Below are 23,140 nucleotides of genomic sequence, written 5' to 3' on the forward strand. Positions count from 1 at the left end.
AGCCAGAGATTTATCCCGTGTTGGCACAGTGAAATGGAGTGTGAAAATAGCTCTGGAAATGTAAGAGTATCGTTTTATTAAACTGAAGCTGACTGCTGAACATGACTGAATACATTAGCGGTCTAAAAAGTACCATTTCTTACAGGGCAAACTACAGTAGTAACATTTCACGAGATTATCTTTAAAAGACTACGTTGAGATGTGTATGTTTCCATACAATAACAGTTTACTATAGTAGCATATAGTAAAGTACAGTTTAGTATAGTGTAGTAGCATATAGTATAATGCAGTTTAAAGTAGTACGGTATAGTAAGGTAAAGCTTAGTATAGTATAGTATCATATAGTAAAGTGCAGTTAAAAGTAGTACCATATAGTAAGTTAAAGCTTAGTATAGTATGGTATATTTTAGTATAGTGGAGTTTAAAGTAGTACCATATAGTGAGGTACAGTTTAGTATAGTAAGGTATAATTTTGTATAGTACCATATAGTACAGTTTAGTATAATATAGTATAATTCAGTATTATATCATATAATAAAGTACAGTTTAGTATAGTCTAGTAAAATTTAGTATAATATCATATAGTAAAGTACAGTTTAGTATAGTATAGTATAATTTGTATAGTATCATATAGTAAAGTACAGTTTTGTATAATTTAGTATAGTATCATATAGTACAGTACAGTTTAGTATAATTTAGTATCGTATCATATAGTAAAGTACAGTTTTGTATAATTTAGTATAGTATCATATAGTAAAGTACAGTTTTGTATAATTTAATATAGTATCATATAGTAAAGTACAGTTTAGTATAGTATAGTATAATTTAGTATAGTATCATATAGTAAAGTACAGTTTTGTATAATTTAGTATCGTATCATATAGTAAAGTACAGTTTAGTATAGTATAATTTTGTATTGTATCATATAGTAAAGTACAGTTTTGTATAATTTAGTAAAGTATCATATAATAAAGTACAATTTAGTATAGTACAGTATAATTTAGTATAGTATTATATAGTATTGTGCAGTTTAAAGTAGTAACATATAGTAAGGTACAGTTAAGTATAGTATGGTTTAATTTAGTATAGTACCATATAGTATAATATAGCACAGTTTAAAGTAGTACCACATAGTATAGTGCAATTTGGTATAAGTATAGTTTTGAAACTGTTCATATACTGTACATTTCCTTAATGGGAATTAAAGCTCAGAGTCTTGCAGTGTTATTTCCATCCTCTATTGATTCACACAGGAATATAACTACTCAATACCACAGTGCAGTATTAGAAACAAGGTTGATATCTGCTCAGTCAGTCAAACTGATCTAGTAATATTTCAGATTTCTTACCATTTCTGTTATTTTGTGCAACATCCTCTCTGGAATGAAAACATAGATTAATGCTCTTTCTTTTTGTAGCTTAAGTTTTACAAATATATAAAATTAAAAAAAGAATTCACAACATCAGCAACTTCAGCATTGTGAAAATTGATAATGTGCTTCTGCATATCTCTCCCATAACTCTTTCCTGCAGACATACATATAGATGCAAGCACGTCTTTGTTTCTCCCAGAGAATGTGTTTCTCCTTTGGTGAAATGTTGCTGTCTCGAGGAGTTACGTCTCGTTGAAAGTGTGTGACATGTTTATTTTTCAGCAGCTGGTGAAGTGTGTAAAGACGAGTGGTTCAGTAGACAGTGTGGTGCACTGTTCACACATACTGTATGCTGTTTAAACTTTCTTTACGGGGGATGTTTTGCAATGGTTTACGATGCATAGAAAACCAGCAGATAAAGCTGTCGCTATTACAGATAGCTGCATATTTCACGCAAGAGGAACATCACTGTTATCATCGGAAGGCACAAACAATTGTAACCATTAAGTGTACTATATTTTGTTTTTATCTAGATAAACATTTGTGAAAGAATAGGCTGCCGTAGCTGCAATCTAACTAACAGGTAGGCACAAAGACAAAGAGAGACAGATGCAGATGCATGAAAAATAGATTGATAAGCAGAGAGAAAGGCATGCATGAAGTGTAGGTCGTCAGAGGGTTAATATGATTACACATCCACATGACAAGAGGCAAAATTCACAGTCACTCATCCTCTCATCTGTACCTCATGTTATACGTCTCTTTAGGCTTAAAGGCTTTTGCAAACGTTATCATGCACACAAGCTGCATGCAGTGTTATGTTAATGCACAGGAAGACAACATGTTATTCCATGATAAGCTATAGTGCAGACTGCGGTGTAAGTAGGTTAGACCCCAGGGGCCCTAAAGACACTGTCTGGTTTCAAACTGCCAAAGAATTATGACGGGGTTGCAACATCTGCTGCCCGAGAGGAAGATAGACAGTGATCGATGGCCAGGTGTGTGCAGAATCTCATACATACACATGCACACTGTACGCGCACGTTCACATGCACGCCGGCTGAGGCACCACTTAAATAAGCAATGCACACATCTGTGACAGATGACAATTTCAATTTACAAAAAATGAACGGCGTGCGAGATTCACAAACACACGGGTGCACGCGAATGCACGGCTGCGTGCAACACACACACACACACACACAAACTGACAAAAACACACTAAGTTGTTTGTGATGGCTCACTGTTTAATACCTGTCAACAACTTCCATATGAATGCATTTCCAGATGAATAAATAATCCCATCAGAAGAGATAAAGATTAATGATGTATTTATCATCCAGTGACAAGAGCGCCATGCTGCATATAAAAGATCAGTATCTAGATGTCAATGGCGAATCCTATTTGATGAGATTACCGAGCAGGAGGAAATATAATGCCACTTCACTGTCAGGAAAATTAATGCTACGTTCATAAAACATGACGTGCACCACATACTTTGTAGACATGAACTTTTCCAAGACAAAGAGATACCTCCTTTAGTCAAGAATTTGAACATACTAATATGAAAATTACTATATTTATCATAACTGAAAGACACACTCATCAACCTATGTGTGAGCTTAAATCATACTATCTGTCAACACTACATACCTTTAGGCCAGTAATTCTACAAAGAGGAAAAGCACAACCTTGCCTATAATTATACTGTAGTCCCTTTATATATAGATGGTCATTAACACCATCACGTATCATTCATAAAGTATATAGCAAGTGCAAAAGATCCAGACGTGCTGTGGCACGAGTAACAGTTCAAAGGAAAAGACAAGTGCTGACAGTAAAGTCGAAGTGTTTGACTTGGGTGTAACACATCACACTCTGTGTAGCTTGTTATAGCAACAAACATGTGGTTTTGCGGTTGATTTTTTATCTTTTGCAGGTACAGACTTTTGATGTTCTTTTAACTTATAGCTGCAGTGGGTAGAAATGGAGCAATATGATTTATAAAACAAGTTATTTTTATAAAACGGTCACTATATCCTGACAGTAGTGCATGAGACAGGTAATGTGAACAAAATCATGTGCCTCTGTGTCCTCCAGTGCTCCTAATGGCATCTGCAAGATTTCACAGACCGGAGGAAAACAACCAATCAGAGCTGAGCTGGAGCCTGCCGTCTCTGAGCAGCTGTCAATCACTCGCGAACTCCGATCTAACGGTCAAACTAGGCAGCGCTGATCAAATGTTTCTGAAGACATTTTAGGCGAGAAATAGGCATTAAAGTAAGAGAATATGGATTCATATTTGATCAGCGCTGCCTAGTTTGACCGTTTGATCGGAGTTCGGAAGGGATTGACAGCTACCTCCGTTGAATGAACAGCCAATAGGAACGCTCTCTCTCTGAAATGACCTGTGATTGGCCAAAGCCTCCCGTCACGGGCTAGATTTCTTAAAGCCTGAAAACAGAGCCAAGAGGAGGTGCAGAAATCTAGTTATCTCTCAGAACACTTGAATTACAATATGCTGAAAGGTTATTATGGAATTTTTGCCCAATGATGCCAAAAATATTCTACCTACTGCCACTTTAACAGACCAAGCTTTTATTTTAAGTTATGTACTTTTATACATTCACAGATTGATTTTCTTCATCTCATTTAATCTAATGTTAATAACATGTAAGCAGTAACTTTGAATATTTACAACTTTGTTAGATTTCAGATACCCTAAAACCTTACAAGCTACCCCTCCCTGTCTACATGTCCTCCCTCTAGTCTGGGTGAAGGAGCCGGGCTGGGTGATGCAGGGGTCTTGCGCCCGGTGGGGATCGGTGGCAGGATGGGCTTGACGTCAGATCCAGGACGTCTATTAGAGGAGGGAGACACGGCCACGGCTGGTGGATCCGTGCCTGGACGGGGGGCTTCAGGAGTTTGTCCTGATGCCATGAGGAATGAAATGGGAACATTTTACTTGATGCAAGCACAGATATGGAAACACATCAACACATAGAACTTAAGACAGCTTACTTATCTTACAATCAGATGTACTGTTGGTGATTTACAGACAGTAAAGACTGTTTCTAAACTATAAAATTAATGACGTGAAAAATATAATTTACATAGTTTGAAAAAGTGTTAAAACTTAAAAGCAGAAGTGTACAATAAATTACTTGCTAAACTGTCTTTTTCCCTGGCCTCTAACCACTCATAAATCTCTCCTCTCTTTGCTATCTATTTATAACAACACAGAAATGATGAAAAAAAGCAAAAACAAACAATAATAACCTTTGAGTGTTTCCAAGGTGTGTCCCAGGACGGACAAATCTAGCGGCTGCACTGAACCAGACAAGCCCCCGGCTGAACCGGGCACAGTCAGAGCTGAACTGGCACGGGACTCGTCCGAGCTGCTTGTGAAAGGAGGGAAAAGGAAGGGATGGAGGGAAAAGACAAACCACAGATGGTGAGGGGAAGAAGAGACAGACAAGGAGAGAAAAGGGAGGAAGAAGTTCATGTGGCGAGAGGTGTGATGTGTGCAGTGAAACACAAATTAGGTTGTTAAAGGGACCAGAGACAAAAATAAGAAAAACAAAAAAAATAGAGAGCAAGGAGCTTCTGCTAAAGGAACATTTAGCATAGAGGGCATTGAACACATTAAACCTTTGGTCAGGGGGAGGGAAAAGGATACAGAAACTTAACCAGAGGGAAGCTTTTTCGATCCACCAACAGGATGCTTTTAGTATCCTGGTCTCAATGAGGATATAGGCTTCACATGTTTTCTTCAATATATTATTTTGTTTCTCTGTATAGCCTCCCTGTTTTTTATGGGTGCCTATCTTCCATTTATGATGTATATAAATAACTTTTTTATGTTATTTTGTCGTTCACAGTGTTTTCAATTTGTTTTATGTTATTATCCGGGTCATGTGACTGCCTCCCATTGGTTGCTGATACTATATAGTTGAGGCCACAGCCGTTTTGTTAAATGCCCTGATAAAGACCTACAGTGGTCAAAACATGTTGGCTTTTTTATTAATTTAGCAACTATAATAAAGGCTTTTCAATATTTCCTTCCTCGTTGTTACTTGTTCTAAGGTTTTTGAGTGCCTGGATTGCGTTCCTGTTTATGAAGTTTAGCCATCATGCTGAGAGCATCAAGAGGGGATCACCAGAACTGGAGATATTGCCAGTATTATTGACCGCATGCCACAATATCCACAATGAGACATTCATTTGGGGATGAATATTGGTAATGCATTTTCACATTTAACTCGATGAATTAACGGTTTATTTCAACTAAATTGTTGGAAAAGTGGAGAGACTAACCAAGACGGCTTTGGTGTGTTTTATTTTGTTTCTGTTGAGTTTGAGTGAAGTGTGTTTTACGACTCTCCATCGCTCAAACACATCTCCCAGCTGAAACGACGAGGGGGGCGCTGCGCTACACGCAAAACCACACACACCTGCACCACCATAAAAGAGCCGAACTGCCACACACACGTTTTACCGGCGCCTGGTAGAAACGTTACTACCATGCGGCGCCTGCGATGGTAAAAACAAGGGAAATATATTTTTTAAGACAAGACGATAGTCGCATATACTAAATTATATATTAACTATTATTACAAACTATTATAACTATTCGAAAATTCTAAATTCATGACCCATTTTATTGGTACTCAATAAACTACATGAGTGGATTTTTTACATTAAATGTACTCATATAGACTAGTCTATGATGCCAGATCCATGCACACGCAAACACACGCAAGCACACATAAACACAAACACACACAAGACTATACGCATACAAATCTATCAGAGGAATACAAAAGGATCCTCTGTAACTATATGTGAGACAGGCACACACAAGTAAAGACACATCCCTATTAAGAGCATTGCCAACAAGTAGACAGATGTCTGGAATCGTCTATAGAAATACTGAAGGGCTGAGTAATGCTAACAGTGCATACTGGGGGCATGTATCGCTCAGACCGCTGTGACACAACTTGTAGATTTTCAACAAGTTTGGAGAAACTTGAGAACATGAACCCGAAGGGAACAAATTAGTTTTGACTGAACACGTACAGTTATCTCTGTATGTATCTTAAATGTCTTCTTTGAAAGCAATAAAATACATTGATGCTAATTTGCACAGGTGAGAAAAAAGCTATGTGTGCTGTTGCGTGCACAGCACACACACATAACCACACATACTTTGTCAACGTCTGATTAAATCTATAATTGTGCAGTAGGCTTGTTTATTGAGTGTAAGCGTACACACAGGGGAGTCAAAAAGCAGCAAAAGCTATAAAATCTGAATTTATGAGCGAGTGTATTTGTGTGTATACAAGAAAGAAGAAAGTGTGTGTCTGTGCATGTTTTGTCCCCACATGGCTTGTACTAGCAGAATGAGCTCTATAAAAGTGAACATATGTTGTAAAAACAGGCCTAGTAAAGAGCAAAGAATACTACTACAAAAGCAGTTTCCTGCTCCTAAATCTTCAGCTTCAGATTGTTTTTATGAAACCACAAGAGTTCCTCTGGGTTCTCTCACCTCATTTTAAATCAAAATACTATTATTATGAATTAAGAAACCATAAAGAGTGAAATCTTATACAGCTTTTAAGTATGTATATACATCTGTTATTCTCGTACAGTAACATCTGGCCTTACTTGTGACTTTTGGTAGCGTGTGAGCACTTATAAGTGTATATGCACCGTGCATTTGTGTGTATGTGTTCTTACCTGATCTCCTCACTTAACTGGGTATCAGGATTCAGCAGTGATGATGGTGCTGTCTGAACAGAGCTGTGGTAAATGAAAAATAGCGCTAAATTCAATAATCATTCTTCACGAGCGTATGGAAAAGCAATTTCACATTCAGATCGTTTCACTCAGATTTGGCGTAGTCATAACTGGTGATGACGGGGATATTTTAGGACACCTGAGAAGAGAGTGCCACTACACAAGCCCATCATATTAACAAACACTCAGATTCAAATAATGTGGCCACCTGCCACTTCACCTTCAAGGTCAAACAATAACCCAAAACAAGCCATCAAAACGCAGTTAGGACAAGTGTGCAAATTAAACCAATTTGGCCGGGCTGTGAGTGCCCACTTGGAATTAAGCATTGGAGAGCAGTTAGTGGAGTGAGCGCTACTTATAACGGACCTTTTGAAAAGCTGGCTGTAGACCCCTGGACTCTTCCCCACTATAGCCTCTCTCACCAGCTGCTCACGCCTCCTGATGGAAGCCAGCTCCTGCAGAGGAGGGAGAGGGAGGAAAGAAGTAGGAAGGTGAGAGGAAGGAGAGACAGAGAGGAATTGCAGGTGAGAAACATGAGTTGATGTGGAGGGTGATTAAAGCGGAGAGGAGACGGGAGGAAAAGGGGGAGTGATGATGTATGGCAGCGAGAAAGAGAAAGAGAGCCAGCATCCTGTTAGAAGATTTTCCCCATAAATTTGTTGCAGTCTAGATGTCTATTTAACATTCACTTACAGTCTTCATTACCAATACATTTTTCATCAGACATATTGTAACTCACGGCGGGGCTCTTCTGAGGGCCGAGCTCCGCCTGGATCTTGGTTAAATAGTTTCTGTAAGACAGATCTGACGGGTCAAGAGCTGTGGCAGAGTGTGACGCGAGTGGGCCTGATCCTGACCTCGACAGGGGTGGTGACGGAAGCTTCTCCTCTTCTGGCTCGTGACCTGAGAGAAAAAGAGACAGATACTGTATATCAATACTGTGTAATACTGCATGAGTACAGCATACATAACATACAGGCACAAGATGCATATACTGTGTATGCATGCATGTACTGTACATAAACAGAGAATACAATATGTAGAGCATGAAAACAGGTTTACAGATTTTTCTATTTAGACACACCCAAATCCAACTTATGACCACATTAAAGGGGCCCTCCAGCGATACAGTATTGCACTTCCATAAAGTTGAGGGACAGATTAAAAAAGAACAGTCAAAATTGATGCAGCGTAGGCCAAGCTATACTGACTTTTAGTTCCTAGTAGTCAGGGTTTTTTATTAACTGCACCGACCTGACCCATTATGAGAGCTAATCCGCACTGCCCGACCTGCAAAAGTATGCGTTTATCAAACACCCGAACTTGACCCGACCCGCAAACCGAAACTTTATGCATTATAGTTGCACAATAAATGTCTGGACTGAGCTCTGAGACAAGGACAGAGACAAGCGGACTCGAGCGCTCGCGGTGTGTGTGCAACGTGATCTCACAGAAATACGTGAGTTGACCACGACCTCTTGACAGCGCATTACGTGGTGGTGGCACAGAGTGCGTTAAAATGACTGACCGGTGTGTTAGTGTGTTTGAGAGAGAGACAGAGAGAGGAAAAGAGGACGTGGACTATTGCACGCAATGTTTCAGTAAGTTATCAATAACTTACTTGGAATGCTGCTTTGTCACTTTCTGACCCGCCCACCTGAACCCTGCGATATTTTCTAGTAAGCTCACCTGAACCCGCGGGTCAATCCTCCTGCTATAGTTCCAAAAACACTAAATTTTAGACATCCCATAATGCAACTAATAGCATATTTTCATCAGACCCTTCCTGTCTGGTTAAATGCCCAAGCTGAGATACTCATGTGATGCATTTTGAGTATCTTTTTCAGATTTAACAAAGCTTCTCCACAGCAAAGGAAGGTATTACACAGCTATTTTCACAGGCTGAGTAATGCTTCCTGTCACTAGTAAATTGACATTAAAAAAAAAAAAAGGTGGATTGCCCCTTTAAATATAAAAAAATTAAAAAGTGTGCACAGTTGACTGCACTCTGCACCCAGTGTCTTGAAAAAACAAATTAGCGCCGTGTTGCTTTGAGTCTACTAATGATGATCTGAACAAACAAACAAATACACACCAGTGGAGGTGTTGTCAGGGGATCCTCTGTTATTGTTTTCTCCTTCTTCTTCCTGCTCCTCTAGCAACAGGTACTCCTTCACTACCTGCCTCAGTGTCTGATAGGCTTCTTCCCAGTCATCTTCTCACACACACACACAAAAAAATCTGGTCGCGAACAAAGCCAATGCATCTCCCATCAAACAGTAATGAATCAAAGATATGGGGATGATGACCTTAGTGTAATGAGGCGCTGGCTAGCAGTGCATAAAAGTGATGAGGTTCCCGCGCTCCCTGTATGTTCATCTCATTAAGAAAACAGCTAACATGTCTGAGTGCTTTCATGAGGGAATGATAAACACAGCTATTCTGCGGCTACGTGCCCCTAATACATGTGGTAATTGGATTGAAAGTGTAGTGCATGGATTTTAGTGAAGTGTGTTAATTTATCCAAGGCTATACCAATGACACTTGGACTGCTCTAAGCCAGGGTAAGGCAGGGCATTTTCTTTTACTTCTGTGAGGCACTACAATGACAAACTGCCGGTGAGCACACAAACCACAGCGAAGACTTCCAAATTTCTTTCTTACTAACATCATATGAAAGGTTGACTAAGCAGAAAGAATATTTCTCCCACGGGAATCAATTAAGTGTTACCTTAGCTTGTTGAAAATTAATTGTGAATATGTATAATTACACTCTGTACTACAATTAAACTTTCATTAACAAAATAGTAAAATGGATCTGATTAGCCACTAGAGGAAATAAAATTACCATTATTATCCTCTGTACTACACACTTAAATCAACAAGTACAGCATCAAACAACATGAATGAATACATTCCATGCTAGAGTAAGAACAAATACATGAATGAAAATGTGCTTCTTGCCATACCACAGGGGATAACGTTATCGAAGAATCCCAGTCGCTGTCTGTTGGTATCGGCGTAGAGCTCTATACGTGAAATCGCCATGTCAATCTGTGCTGGGGTATAGTGATCGCGGCTTTTCAGGTGGCCCATATACTTCTCAAGCTGGGTGGGGATGAGCAGGATGTATCGAGGCTCAAAGTAGCTGTTCTTCAGACTGAGCAGACCCTGCGAGGATAAACAAACAGTTTGCAGTTCTGTTACAATGAGGATTTGATATTCTGTTTGTTTCCTCCGCCAGGTGTAAGCCTGAAGGGAGATCATGCGTTCGGTCGAGCGTGTATGTGTCTGTCCTCAGATAATCTTGCATACTACTGGACCCATCAGTCTAATATTTTTAGTGCTCATTTATGACCATATGCTCAAGGACTTAATTGTGGTTGCGGTGATTCACATTTTTTGAAAAAAATATTTTATTGCCTGTTTTATATCATCATTGACTGCTGACTCCTCACTCCTCTTAAAGGTAGAGTCGGTAGTGCTGTCTGAATATATTTTTTGTTATATTTGTTGAAATTCTCATTACATCCTGACAACAATCAATAAATCAAATAAAGGTATCTGTGGCTGTCGCAGGACTGCAATAAGTGTGAGTGTTTCTGACTTTCTCGCTATATTTAGGGACTTTTGGAGCTAGTGCTACTAGCTACTTTCATTGGAAAAAAGTTGGCAATACTGGGCTTGGTTTTTCGTTGGATATTTTTAAAAAATCTAATGTACTCTTGCTAGTTTCTCAACATTACCGGCCCTACCTTTAACTGGCCGGTAGGGGCCGCAAGTAATCAACAACGACTTCAGTAGCAAAAGGCATTTCCGGCAATCGGCTAGGCTTAAAGCAAGCCTTACTCTAGTCTGTTGTAGGCCACATTTTGGCTTTTGTCAAGGCTCAAAAATGGACATCCATAGAAAAGTTTGGTCTCATTTTGAAGCAAAGCATCTGCAGATTAATTCCATACCCGATATGTTATGATCCACTAAAGTTAGGCATGATATGAGATGAATAAATTCCTGTTTTTGTTATCTTCGCGGCCATTCAACCCTTCTTTGTTTGGGAGGGGAGAGGAAGACACACCTGGTGGATATCTGCACTCTTCTAGTTGCAACTCTGAATTATATTTGAACATATTGTCACATTTATTGTAAAAGTAATAACTGCATAACCGTAAGACCTTTTAAGGATCCTATATTGCTGGTAGATCCTCAGTCTCTACTGCCTGTCAATCTACTAGCTTTATTGTCCACATATGGTATTAGTCTGCTTGATGTACTGTCAGTCAAGAGGTTTCCATACGCACCTCTAGCTCCATATGTACACAGCAGGCGAGTCCTTCTCTGGCTACTTCCTCGATGGCATCTCTGGTCAGGCCGTAGCTGTGACCCCCGTACTGCATGGTCTGGATAAACTTACCCTACAAGGCAAAATCCAGTTATGAGGGGAAAGAATGAGAGAGCATTTTAGTGCACCACTTTATTGCCCCGCTATTCATCATGGTCACCACAGTTATGAGCTACATTATCTCCGAAAGTGGACATAATATTTGACATACAAACATAACCCCAGCATGCTCTGTTAAGATTAACAACCTAAAGTCATTTGCCCACCGGCGAACTGAACTTCTGACCTGGTGGTCAGGGGGAAAAAATCTCTCTCTTTGTTACTTCTCACACATGACCCCTGACCTTTTGTCTGTCTGCTTTTGGAGCAGTTTTATTTGAACAGCATAATTTACAACACTAAAAGAAGTCATTTTTGTTCTTTGATTTATGGTAGCAGAAGTGAATTCAGACATATAACTATAATTCCAGAGAAAAAGTTATCTTGTATGAATTATATTACTATAATTTAGTAGCTGTTAGTGCAAATTACATATTTGGAGTATTGTTTTAAAAGTGTTGTTTTGTTTTGTATTGTTTTTACTGAACCCTATTTTGACTGTATTACTGTGGTTTGTTATATATAAAATCATAGCAATTAGAGAGCACAGACTTTGTAACTGTTGCAACTGGCCTGTCAATTACATGGCCGCATGTGGAGCCAGTCGCAGTGAGCTGTATGCTGATAACAGACTGGTTATCTAACTTGGCTTTATTTGTGAAGTTTTTCCCCCATAAAAAAATGTCTCAACAGGACTGCATACAATATGACAGACAGTTTTATATGATAATAATAATAGAGAAAACTCATTAACTGTCACTCACTACATTTTAATTGACTGTTTACTGATAATTTATAAAAGATACACTGTGTCTCCTGAAGATAATAAGTCAAACGGGAACGTTTTTGTGTCCCTCGACCTTCTTAAATAGGTCATTGAAAAGCATTCAAACACTTAATTATAAACATGATTCTTGTGATTCCCTATCACCAGAGTCGGATGCTATTCAGACAAAATTGCACAGCAGGTGTCCGTTGTGTTGACATCACAGTGAGGAGTATAATAAGTACCAAGGACTGCTGATTGGGGTTAATTTTGAACAGCCACAAGAAGTGGGTTCAAGAGGTTATGATTGCATAGTTACTGAAAATCTGAGGGAAAAAAGGAGTGAAAGAGGTCAGCTGACACATGAGAGGTGAGCGCATGAAGAGTAAGAAAGCGAGGACAGGACAGCAATAAACCAAGTAGCTGGCAACAGAAGAATGGAGGGAGAAGAATGGACAAATCAACTCGAGGGAGGGACAGACTGTAAAGTTAACCTGATCCACTTCTGTTGGAGTACACAAAAGGAATCAATTCCAGCATGAAAGGCATCGCTGTGTAAATCATTCCGTGACCCAGACCTCTATCAATCATCCCCCCGCCACTCTTACATAACAGGCAGCTTGACAAGAGGGACATGATGGAAAACAAATGTGACCCAGACATCAGACCTCTCTGATGAAGTTGCTGTCGATTAACACAAATACAAACTGATTGTGTTAAAGAAATCAGCTTATTGATGATATAGAAACCCATTAGCTCTCTGTGTCCTTGTCTCGGACCAACAATCATCACTTGCATGGAAAATGTTGTAGGAGATGCTGTGATAACTCATCCTGAAGAAAAATGTAATTAATATAACTATTGCACCTTATCAAAAGAGCTCAATTAAAAAAAATTTATCTTTGGTAATTGGAATATCAGCAAGTTAAAATAAAATCAATCATCGAAGTAAAACTAATTTTCTAAACTACTCAACTCATTATGTCCAGCGAGTGAATTCAATTTGGAACTTGCTGAGGGAGTTATGCGAATCAAGCACCAAAAAAAGCTTTTCAAACCCCAGCATACATTTAATTATCTTTTGGTGAGTACTAATCTGTTTGCATGATTTATGCACAAGCTTATTATGAGTTCAGAACTAAAACTAAACCTTGAAACATGTATTTTATTCTCATGTAGCCACTCCTAGGGTGTGTGATGTACAAAAAAAAAGCTTAATGACAAGCGAACGCACCATGTGAATCATGTTCTGAAAATCTTCCTCGCTGACAAAATGGTAATCAAATCCATTCTCCTCTCCGTAGTAGGGCCCCCTAGTGGTGTGGCAGGTTCTGTGGAAACACACACACATACATACAGTAGAGAAACACTCAGTCTGGGGATTTCATATAACATATCCAGCCATATAATTTATGAGGTCCAAGCCTGTGGAAAAACTCAGATCTGTAACCACTTAAGAGAACCGATTTCTGATATCATAATTTTGTAATATGGCATAAGTGTTGTCTTCCTGGTTTTAAAGGCTATATTACAGTAAATTGATAACATTTTCTGAACTTAGCAGACTGTTCTAGCTTTTCTATTAATTGCCTTTACCCACTTAGTCATTATATCCACATTACTGATGATTATTTATCAAACATCTCATTGTAAAAGCACCGATGGTCAATCCTACAATATTGCTGCAATATTAATATTAAAGTATTTGGTCGATAATATCATAACTTTTGATTTTTTCCATATCACCTAGCCCTAGTTTGACTTGCATAATGCTGCATTGTTTAGCCCCGACATTTAAAGGGTGGATTCAGATTATTCAAGTCTATTTTAAAGGTCCAGTGTGTAGGATCTGGCGGTATCTAGCGGTGAGGTGAGGAGATTGCAACCAACTGAAGCCTCTCTCGTGTGCCAAGCATGTTGGAGAGCTACGGTAGCCGACGCGAAAATGCATAGAGCCAGTTGTTGTAACAGTAGCATAGGTCATTTGAAGCAGAGCCAGTGCGTTGTGTGTGTGTGTATGAGGGAAGTGACTGGTGAAGCAAGAGAGAGAGAGCGGCGGCGGCGACGGGAGCGAGTAACGTTATCGACTCTGGCCCAAGCAGAAAAAGTTAACAGTGTTTGGTTTGTCCTTTCTGGGCTACTGTTGAAACATGGCGATGCAACATCGCGGACTCTGTAAAGAGCACCCGCTCCCTATGTAGATATAAACGGCTCATTCTAAGGTAACAAAAACACAACGATTCTTATTATCAGGTGATTATACACTAAAGAAAACACACTTGTGTTTGATATGATATTATATTCTATTTCTGCCAATAGATCCCCTTTATTGTTACACACTAGTCCTTTAATAAAACGCTCAAATGCCATATGTATGTTGGAAGAGTTATTGGTTATTGATGAAGAGATCCTTTTGTGCCGAGACTACCCAGTAAGAAATGGGAGACAAAGTCTGCAGTCCTCGTTCTGTGCAGACATGTATTCTGAAGTTCAGCCAAAGCTAATATGAGGTTTCATACTGCTCAGACTGCTGAATCCTCATATGAACTTTGGCGAAACTTAAGAACGCATTTTGGCAAGGAACAAGGACTGTGAATTTGTTCTACAGTAGTTGTGCTACAAAGGGGGTGAACAGAAGGAATGACTACAACAATCAACAACTCTCTTAATGTAAATAAATCACTTGAGTATTGTATTAAGATATACTTCAGAATATCTGACCTATCCTTTAATGTATTCAGAAGCAGATGGTTAATTTTTTCCATTGTTAATAACACATTTATTGTACTGAGTAAGTCCCACTGAGAATCAAAACCGTGATCTGTGTAACTTTCAGCTCATTCACCAGACTCAACTGTATGGTTAATATCATGAGCAGCTGTTTGACCTCAAAAGCAGTAAGTAAAAAGTACAAAAGAGAAAACTGATACAAATAATAGTTTTACTTGTCGCACCACTAATGCTATTACCATCAGTATCTTGACAGCAGATTTATTTTGAAAGCTTTACTTTCCCCGTTTACGTAACTTGTTTGGCTTCTTAAATAACACAGTTCAAGCAGAGGCAATATTTCAACATTTATTGCTTATGTAATGTGCATTTTAATACCAGTGCAAGTACTATTATGACATGTGATATGTGTACGGAAAGTTTGAGACTGACCCGTAGGCAAAGTATTCGCTCAACTCCTGACACAGTCTGTGAGCCAGCTCTCTCTTCCCACAGCCTTGAGGACCGGTCAGAACCAGCATAGGATATGGAGAGTCTGCACTGGGCATAGTACTGCTTGCACACACACACACACACACACACACACATTCTGATACACTTTACAGGTACGTTCTCTCTGAGATGAGCAGGAGTTAAATACATTAAACCATGAAGGCAGAGCACAACTTCTCCAGTCGTGAAAGCCACTCCTACAGTCAATACAAACGGGAGCCTTGTGGGCAATATGGATGTGCTCTTTCTAGGAAGCACACAGGAGAAATGGTAAATTGACTGTAGCTGCAGCATTTTATTTGCTGATGATGGATGTTTTCCAAAAAAGTGCTGATGCATGAACTATTTTTTTTTCTTTTAGGGAGTAGATAATACGAGCAACAGAAACACTGCAGATAAAATGCAGCACATGTTTGAAAACAGACTTCTTGATAGTTGATTTTATAAGCTATCTATGATTATGACTAATCAACACATTTCATTGTAAACCTTTATATTCACCTCTGTCAACATTTTGTATTATCCTTTTTCCTTTCATTAAAGTAAATTAACTCAATCCACTGGGGGGCTTTACATTCAGGAACAAGGCAGAACACCATTCAGAGGTTAGGATATTAAACAATACTGTATATGTGTACCAACCTGTCATAGAGCACCTGGGGCTGCATCAGCTGATACACCAGCTGGGTCATGTGATCCCTGGCTGCCACCACATCCAAAGGAGGGTCATACTTGTTTACTGATAACACCTGGGATTTAAGGTCAGTAATACAGTATCAAATAAGCACATCCATGGAATATATACCACTTTAGTTTGGTGGCATTCTAGCTTTTTAGAAAGTGTATGTTGAGACACTGTGTTTGTGCTGTTAAATTGCAAAATGATTGATTATTATGTTTATTCACACCTTTTCTTCAGCAGTAACTTTCTCTTGGTCCAGCACAGTCAGATGTTGAAGGAGGAAGACGACTGCCAGTCTGTAATCAGGTTGCTCCTATCAATTGCATTCACATGGCACATATTACAAAAACATATGATGACTCTATACTTAAATATATCTCCATACATTAAAGGGACAGTGTGTAGGAGTTGGCAACATCTAGTGGTGTGGTTGCAGATTGCAACCAACTGAGTACCACTCTGTTCACTCCTCCCTTTCCAAGACTGCAGTAACGTGAATCACCAAGTGCAAAACCGTGGTCTTTACCATAATAACACTACTTTAGGAGCAACGGAAGTCAGACGGCAGCTGGCGGTACCACGGTTTTGCACTCAGCAGCTCACGTTATCGCAGTTTCACAAGTGTGGAGAACTATGGTGGCATTCAGGTAACTGATGCGAAAAAAATGCTCTCTCTAGAGTCAGTGTTTGGTTTGTCCGTTCTGGGCTACTATAGAAACATGGCGGAGCAACATGGCGGACTCCGTGAAGAGGACCCGCTTCCTATGTAGATATGAAGGCCTCATTCTGTGCTAATGAAAACACAACGATTCTTAGTTTCAAGGGATTATACACTAATGAAAACACAGTTCTGAAAATTATACTCCATCTCTGCTAATAGATCCCCGAAATGTTACACAATGTTCCTTTAAATAAATGTTCTCCTAGTAGAACCATGTGGTCAGTGAAGGGTTGGTTACCTGTACAGGGTTACCCAGCAGGTTGAGGTCCCTCAACAGGAAAAGATCATGAATGTGTTTGCACTCCTGGATTTCACTGATCTGAAAAAACAAAAAAACAAATTCATGCCGTAGGGACCCTGTGTAATAGTTTTTTTGTAGTTATTAAAATTATAAACTCGTTGAGCGTGAAAGTTCATTCTCAGCCTTGTTTACGACTACGATTTTGTCAAACTAGAATTTTGTTGTTGTATTAGAGGGTACTCGTTTTGGAGTCTGCTCATTATTTTGTGAACATTTCACTGCACTGTTTAACCTCTGTGCTTGGGTTAGTTTTACTTTTATGTGTGATGGTACAGTGTATTCCTATTTTCAGCAGTGGTGCAAATCTACACTTGTTTCTGAATTTTAATCTCATAAATGACTTTGACCTGCTTTATTCTGCCTTGTTTGTAAAGCAATTTGGTCAGCTCATGGATGTTTAAAATGTGATATAGAAATAAATTTGATTTGATAAATGAGCTAAATCACATGTAAGATTTAGGCTGACTAATTTGTGCTGTTAAGCAATTCTTTCTGAAGTTTCTCTCAGACCAATACCATGTTTTTCTCCAGATTGATATAGCCCAGTACGTGGAGATTCTGGAGGCCAGTTAGACTGGTGATGCGGTTCAGAGACAAGTCGAGGACCTGCAGACTCTTCAGATTCTCCAACCCTTCAATCCTCTCCAGCTGGTTCCCCTTCTGGACACAGATAGGAAAGAGGACACATTTAAAGAGGCAAGTACATGATGTTCATTAATCTGCACGCATACATAAGTGGCTACGGTTTCTACTTCATACACAGTCAATGATTCCCACTACTAAATATTAAGGACGTGCCATGGTCGCTCTGCAGGGTGCCTGAACCTTCTTTCCCCTCACTACTGAGCTGAGTGGCAGGCCTGCCTCTCTCTGCTAAATCCTGACAGGTGAGGACTGACAGCCAAACAGCTGGCGAGGTGCAAGCACAGCACGCTCACCGACTAAAGAACCGGACCTGGGCACTCCTCCCTTGTCAGGATCCCCAGCCTGCTTCTCACTCCATTCCACTGACTAAAGTTGTTATCTAGCTGTCTGGCCACACCTCGCCCTGCTCTTGCCAAGCATGTTGCCTGGCAGAGGGCTGCTGTCAGCGGGGGTGGGTGACTGCACTGGTCCCTTGAAGCTCGGGGTCGGTGCTGTGATGGGCTGGGAAACAGGCTGGCTGACAGGGTTGTGCTGTTTAGGGAGCCAGCATGTGTGGAAGTGGGGTCAGGTGATGGGATTAGACGGATGCTGGATGGACAAGGTATGAGTGTGTGTGTGCGTGTGTGCGTGTGTGCGTGTGTGTGTGCGTGCGTGCGTGTGTGTGTGTGTGCTGAACTTGGTCCAGGCTCACTCAAACACCAGCAGCTGGTCCCAAAGCAAAGCTACAGACAGGGGCAGACACAGCCAGACCGATGGCTGCTGACAATGAGGAAACACTGATAAAGGACAGTACACGCATGTGCACACACACACACACAAACACAAACACAAGCAGAAAGAGAGAGAGAGAGAGAGAGAGAGAGAGAGAGAGAGAGAGAGAGAGAGAGAGAGAGAGAGAGAGAGAAAAGGCCTGCTGTTGGACCATATGGTGATTCTCGAACAGGGGGCCAAGGTTTTACTAAATGTAAAAATGCAGCCAAAAACAGAGACATAAAGAGAAAGACAGAGGGGAGAGAATAGAGAGGCAGCCATAAATAGGTGAAATGAAGCATACATGACGTAAATGCACGCAACAAGAAAGAACAACTCCGAAATAACTCCTATTGTGTGTGAGTGTGTGCGTGTAGATACTAGACAACACATGGAGGGAAACAGCCTCCTGCAAAGCAAAGGCATACATGTAAGTGGTAGCATTGCCAAGCACTGGCAAAGAAAGACAAATGAGGTTTCTGTTTAAAATTCATGTTCTCTCTGTTTATCATATTTCTGACTGTAATAGAGTAGGACCCACCAGACAGAGGTGTGTGAGAGGCAGACCGTCCAGGCCGCTGATCCTCGAGATCCTGTTATGTGCCAGGCTGAGATGGGTGAGCTTGCAACATTGCTCAAGACCACTGATCTCACGGAGACTGTTGTCTGAGTAATGGCATGTTAAGAATAATGCACAAGGGAAAAATGCAGTTGAACACAATGTGTTTGTTAAGTTTTTTTTCATAGACATCATTATATATAGGTAAAGGAAAAAGCTGTAGGGTTTTGGAAAAAACATTTGAGTGTGTGACTGACAGAGAAAGAGGCAAAGTCAAAGACAGAGGAAGTGTGGGTGCAAGTTCATGTCTCTCAGTAAGGATACAGCCCAGATCCAAATTACTAAGAGATGAATAGGCTGACAAATCCGTCATTTTTGTCATACGGTTGTGGGAGAAATTCACCTCCTGAAAAAACAGCAGCACATTATTAACAAAAGTCATGAAAGTCTCCAGTACATCTCACTGAAGAAATTCTTTCGACTGAATCCTGGGGAGGATTTTTCAATACGTTAAAGTTCACTGTCGTTCAAGGGCAGCTAATGCCTTGTAAGCATATTCAAAGAGACTACAGATGGGCTATGGAAATCCGGGCCTATCATGGGGGAATAGCACGAGAAAGTGAAGCCCAAGCCACCAATCAAAATGTGGTCTTATCCTGTCAGCTCAAGGTCCTGCGTTAACATACTTTTAGGTACTTGGGTGGCTGGAATCCAAAGAAGCTGGAGATTTCATTGTGAGAAGCGTCCAGGATGACGAGGTAGGGCATGTGGCTCACGCAGGATAAATCTAGCAGTTGATCAAAGGATAAAGACACCAGAAAAGTAAAATTTTCAAATCATGTCTTAGTTACATCTCTTTCAAAGTAGTCACATGCTTCTATAAATAGCAGGTCTGTAATAGGTTTAATTAATACGAGAATAATCACCTTTGATTTTGTTGTGTGGCAGTTCCAGCTTTTGAAGATGGACATTATTGCATAAAACAGAGACGTCACGGAGATCTTGACTCTAAAGCAGAGAAAAATACAACCTTGGTTAAACTAACAACAACATGACATGATGTGAATGTAAACAGATTTTTCACGGATTGCTTCGTCTTGATAAATCTGATAAATGAAAGCCATATAGGCTAATGTCATTTACACTTGACCGTCTGTACAGGTTAAGTGTCTTACAGGCAGAGACAGGTGGTGGTACAAATGTTGCAGCCCAGTGCCAAGGCGTCCAAGGTTGGACACACAGCTGGAGACCACCTCAGCGGTTAAAACTCCATCCTTCTGTAAACATAAAAAAAGTATTTTATTAGAAATGTGAAGCAAGAATTGACAGCAGTGAACTATCCCAGCCAACATGGTTATGTGGGCCCCACATGGGTTACGCTGGGGGTACCTGGGTACCAAGTGGGTATGGGCTCAAAATGGGCAACTTATCTGGCGCCCACTTGGGTCAACTAAGTAGGTCCCACATGGGCTCCCCATGTGGGCTACCCGTGTGGGTCATAGTTGGGTCACTACTGGGAAATTAGTGCATGGGGCCAACATGGAAACTGTGGACAAACCCACTTACAACCCATATTTCAGCCCATGTAGTTCCCACATAGAACTTAAAGGGACTGTTTGTAACTTTTTAAGCGTATAAATGTACCGGGTCGGGACACACGTGCGCTCGCATATGCGCGCTCGCGTTTGGCCGGAGTCACTGCTCCGCTGCCTGCTTGCCTTCACTCATACACCGCGCACATTCGCGCGTTCTCGCTCCACCTCTAGACGTGAACGCGCGCTCACTCTACACTGCAGAAGAGTTAGTTTAGCTCTGAGAATATCTAGTGGACATTTGTGCATAAATAACTGCTGCAGCTCCTCCAGACCAACAGAGGTTTCCCGTGTCTTGTGAAGTGACGGGGCTCCGAAGCGAGAAACGATGCCGTCTCTGACCGGGTGCCGTTGTCTTCCTGCGGGCGCGGTCGGGAGGCGATAACGTTTCTCTTCCTGCTTCAGTCTCGAAGCAGGAAAAGCCAACACTAGGATCAGCAGTGATTCATGGAGAGACCTTCGTCTGGTCAGCTAACATTACTGCCAAGCAGGTGCAATATAGAGTGATATTGTGGTTTTAGCTGACGTGCGTCGCCTCACTGTTTTGAGCGATGCTCGTTCATGTATATTTAGAGCGAGCAAGCGCAGGCCCGACGCTGACTTTCGTTGAATTAACGGCCACAGGTGTCGCTGTTAACAAGCATTTCTGAAAGTTACAAATAGTCCCTTTAAAGCTGGGACCAAGATGGGTCTTGGGTATGTTGCCCAGTTGGGGCCCACATAACACCCATTGTAATCCTGCATGGAATCCATGTGGGCAATTGACATTGGGCCATTATGGAACCCGCGGACAATCCCATATAGGGCCCATTTTTCAGTCCATTTACCACCAGCATGGGCCCCACATACAAATGTTGGCTGGGATGGGCATCCCTGCAATAACAATGCATATGCCACTATAAGCATTACCTCACAGCTTCCTGCCCCTACAAGCACACATGCACATGTTCATGCAGGTCACACATACTGTACACACAGATTATGCTTTAAGAAGGATGCACACCACTCTAATTGCTCTCTATCACAAATTGCAAATAATCAACCATTTGACCTTGCTGTGTTCTTTTACTCCCCCAGACCTCCTGTACAAGGTTACCTGCTTTATCTGTTGCAATAAGAGAACAAATAATGGTGTTTTATTGATACTGCTCCATTAACATTTAGTTACACTGATTCTACTTTGGTACAATGACACTTTATATAGCTTACATTTTTTGTCATGATAAAAACAAAAAAAGTTTATTTCTAAGAAGTATGAAAGCACAGCACATGTAGTTAAGTTTAGTAACGTTTTTGCAGAAAAAGATAACGTTATTATCCTATATTCCTTACCTCCATGTCTCCGTGTTCTTCCAGCTCACTGCAGCCGAGGAGGGGAGCCTCTGCTGGGGGTCGAGGAGCGTCATCGAGGGACCCTGGAGGGCAGCTGCTAGGAGACGGTGAGGACAACTGTTCACTCGTTGTTTCCTTCATTATTACTCCATAATGTATACTCCACGACGAGGGACTAAAAGACTGACTAATAAGCAGCCAAAGTGAGGACTTTGTGCTGAATAAAAAGTCTAAATATCCGTGTTTCCAGCTATCTTAGAAAGTTAGCTTTTCACATGAAGCACTCTTCGATGTGAGCATCGTCGCTGGGCAACGCTTATTGAGAGGTGAAAGGAATTGTGGGTAATGTAGTTTGCTTGATCCAAAAACAGTGGCCCTGGAAGCACCTCCACAGGTATTTAAGGAGAAGAGGGGAAAAAAAACCTACAACTCCAAATAGCTTTGAGTTTTAACATACATTATAACATTTAACATATCCATAGTTTTTTTTTGAATATTTTATTTTCAATTTTTTTAGTAAACCAAATATACAAAACACAAACTCACACAAACATGGCTCCAAATTCCCTCCCCTATATCCCACCCACATACAAACTGAAAAAGAGCCATATTCAAAAGGAGTAGGCTAGTTAACGATCTATTGAATTAGAAAGGATATAGAAAAAAAATAATTAAATACACAAATAAAGAAATCATAAATAACGAGATGCAGTGTTCTGACTTATTCAGATGACTAATGATGTATCAAGTCTGATCATTTTGTTATATCAAATCCGATATAGGTGTGCGTAAGGAGTCCATATAGGTTAAATAGGGTTGCCAAATCTTCAGAAAGGTGTCGTATTCATTTCTCAGGGTATATGTGATCTTTTCAAGTGGAATGCAGCTGTTCATTTCTAAAAGCCATCTAGATATAAGGAGATGGGAATCAGACTTCCATGTAATTGCTATACACCT

General features: G+C 40.4%; 1 protein-coding gene across 5 annotated transcripts; it reads right to left on the minus strand.

The window, feature by feature from the left end:
• Positions 1-3,943: 3,943 nt before the first annotated feature.
• Positions 3,944-22,491, minus strand: lrguk (leucine-rich repeats and guanylate kinase domain containing). 5 transcript variants are annotated; one of them, XM_074625536.1, is made up of 21 exons: positions 22,184-22,465; positions 21,903-21,956; positions 20,435-20,536; positions 20,186-20,267; positions 19,946-20,046; positions 19,584-19,665; positions 19,242-19,366; positions 17,822-17,965; positions 17,243-17,323; positions 16,510-16,596; positions 16,244-16,350; positions 15,542-15,661; positions 13,614-13,710; positions 11,474-11,587; positions 10,145-10,346; positions 9,271-9,390; positions 7,915-8,078; positions 7,542-7,630; positions 7,113-7,175; positions 4,653-4,771; positions 3,944-4,303 (listed from the first exon to the last, which is right to left on the minus strand). In XM_074625536.1, exons 1-21 carry the CDS (start codon positions 22,322-22,324, stop codon positions 4,110-4,112), a joined length of 2,388 nt encoding a protein of 795 aa, XP_074481637.1. In that variant the 5' UTR covers positions 22,325-22,465; the 3' UTR covers positions 3,944-4,109. The 5 variants fall into 5 exon arrangements, with proteins under 5 accessions (XP_074481637.1, XP_074481636.1, XP_074481638.1 ...); XM_074625535.1 differs by having other exon boundaries at positions 15,542-15,664; XM_074625537.1 differs by lacking the exon at positions 21,903-21,956 and having other exon boundaries at positions 15,542-15,664; positions 22,184-22,491.
• Between the last annotated feature and the right edge of the window lie 649 nt (positions 22,492-23,140).

This window comes from Sebastes fasciatus, chromosome 23 (genome assembly GCF_043250625.1).
Source record: "Sebastes fasciatus isolate fSebFas1 chromosome 23, fSebFas1.pri, whole genome shotgun sequence".
Taxonomy (NCBI): Eukaryota; Metazoa; Chordata; class Actinopteri; order Perciformes; family Sebastidae; genus Sebastes; species Sebastes fasciatus.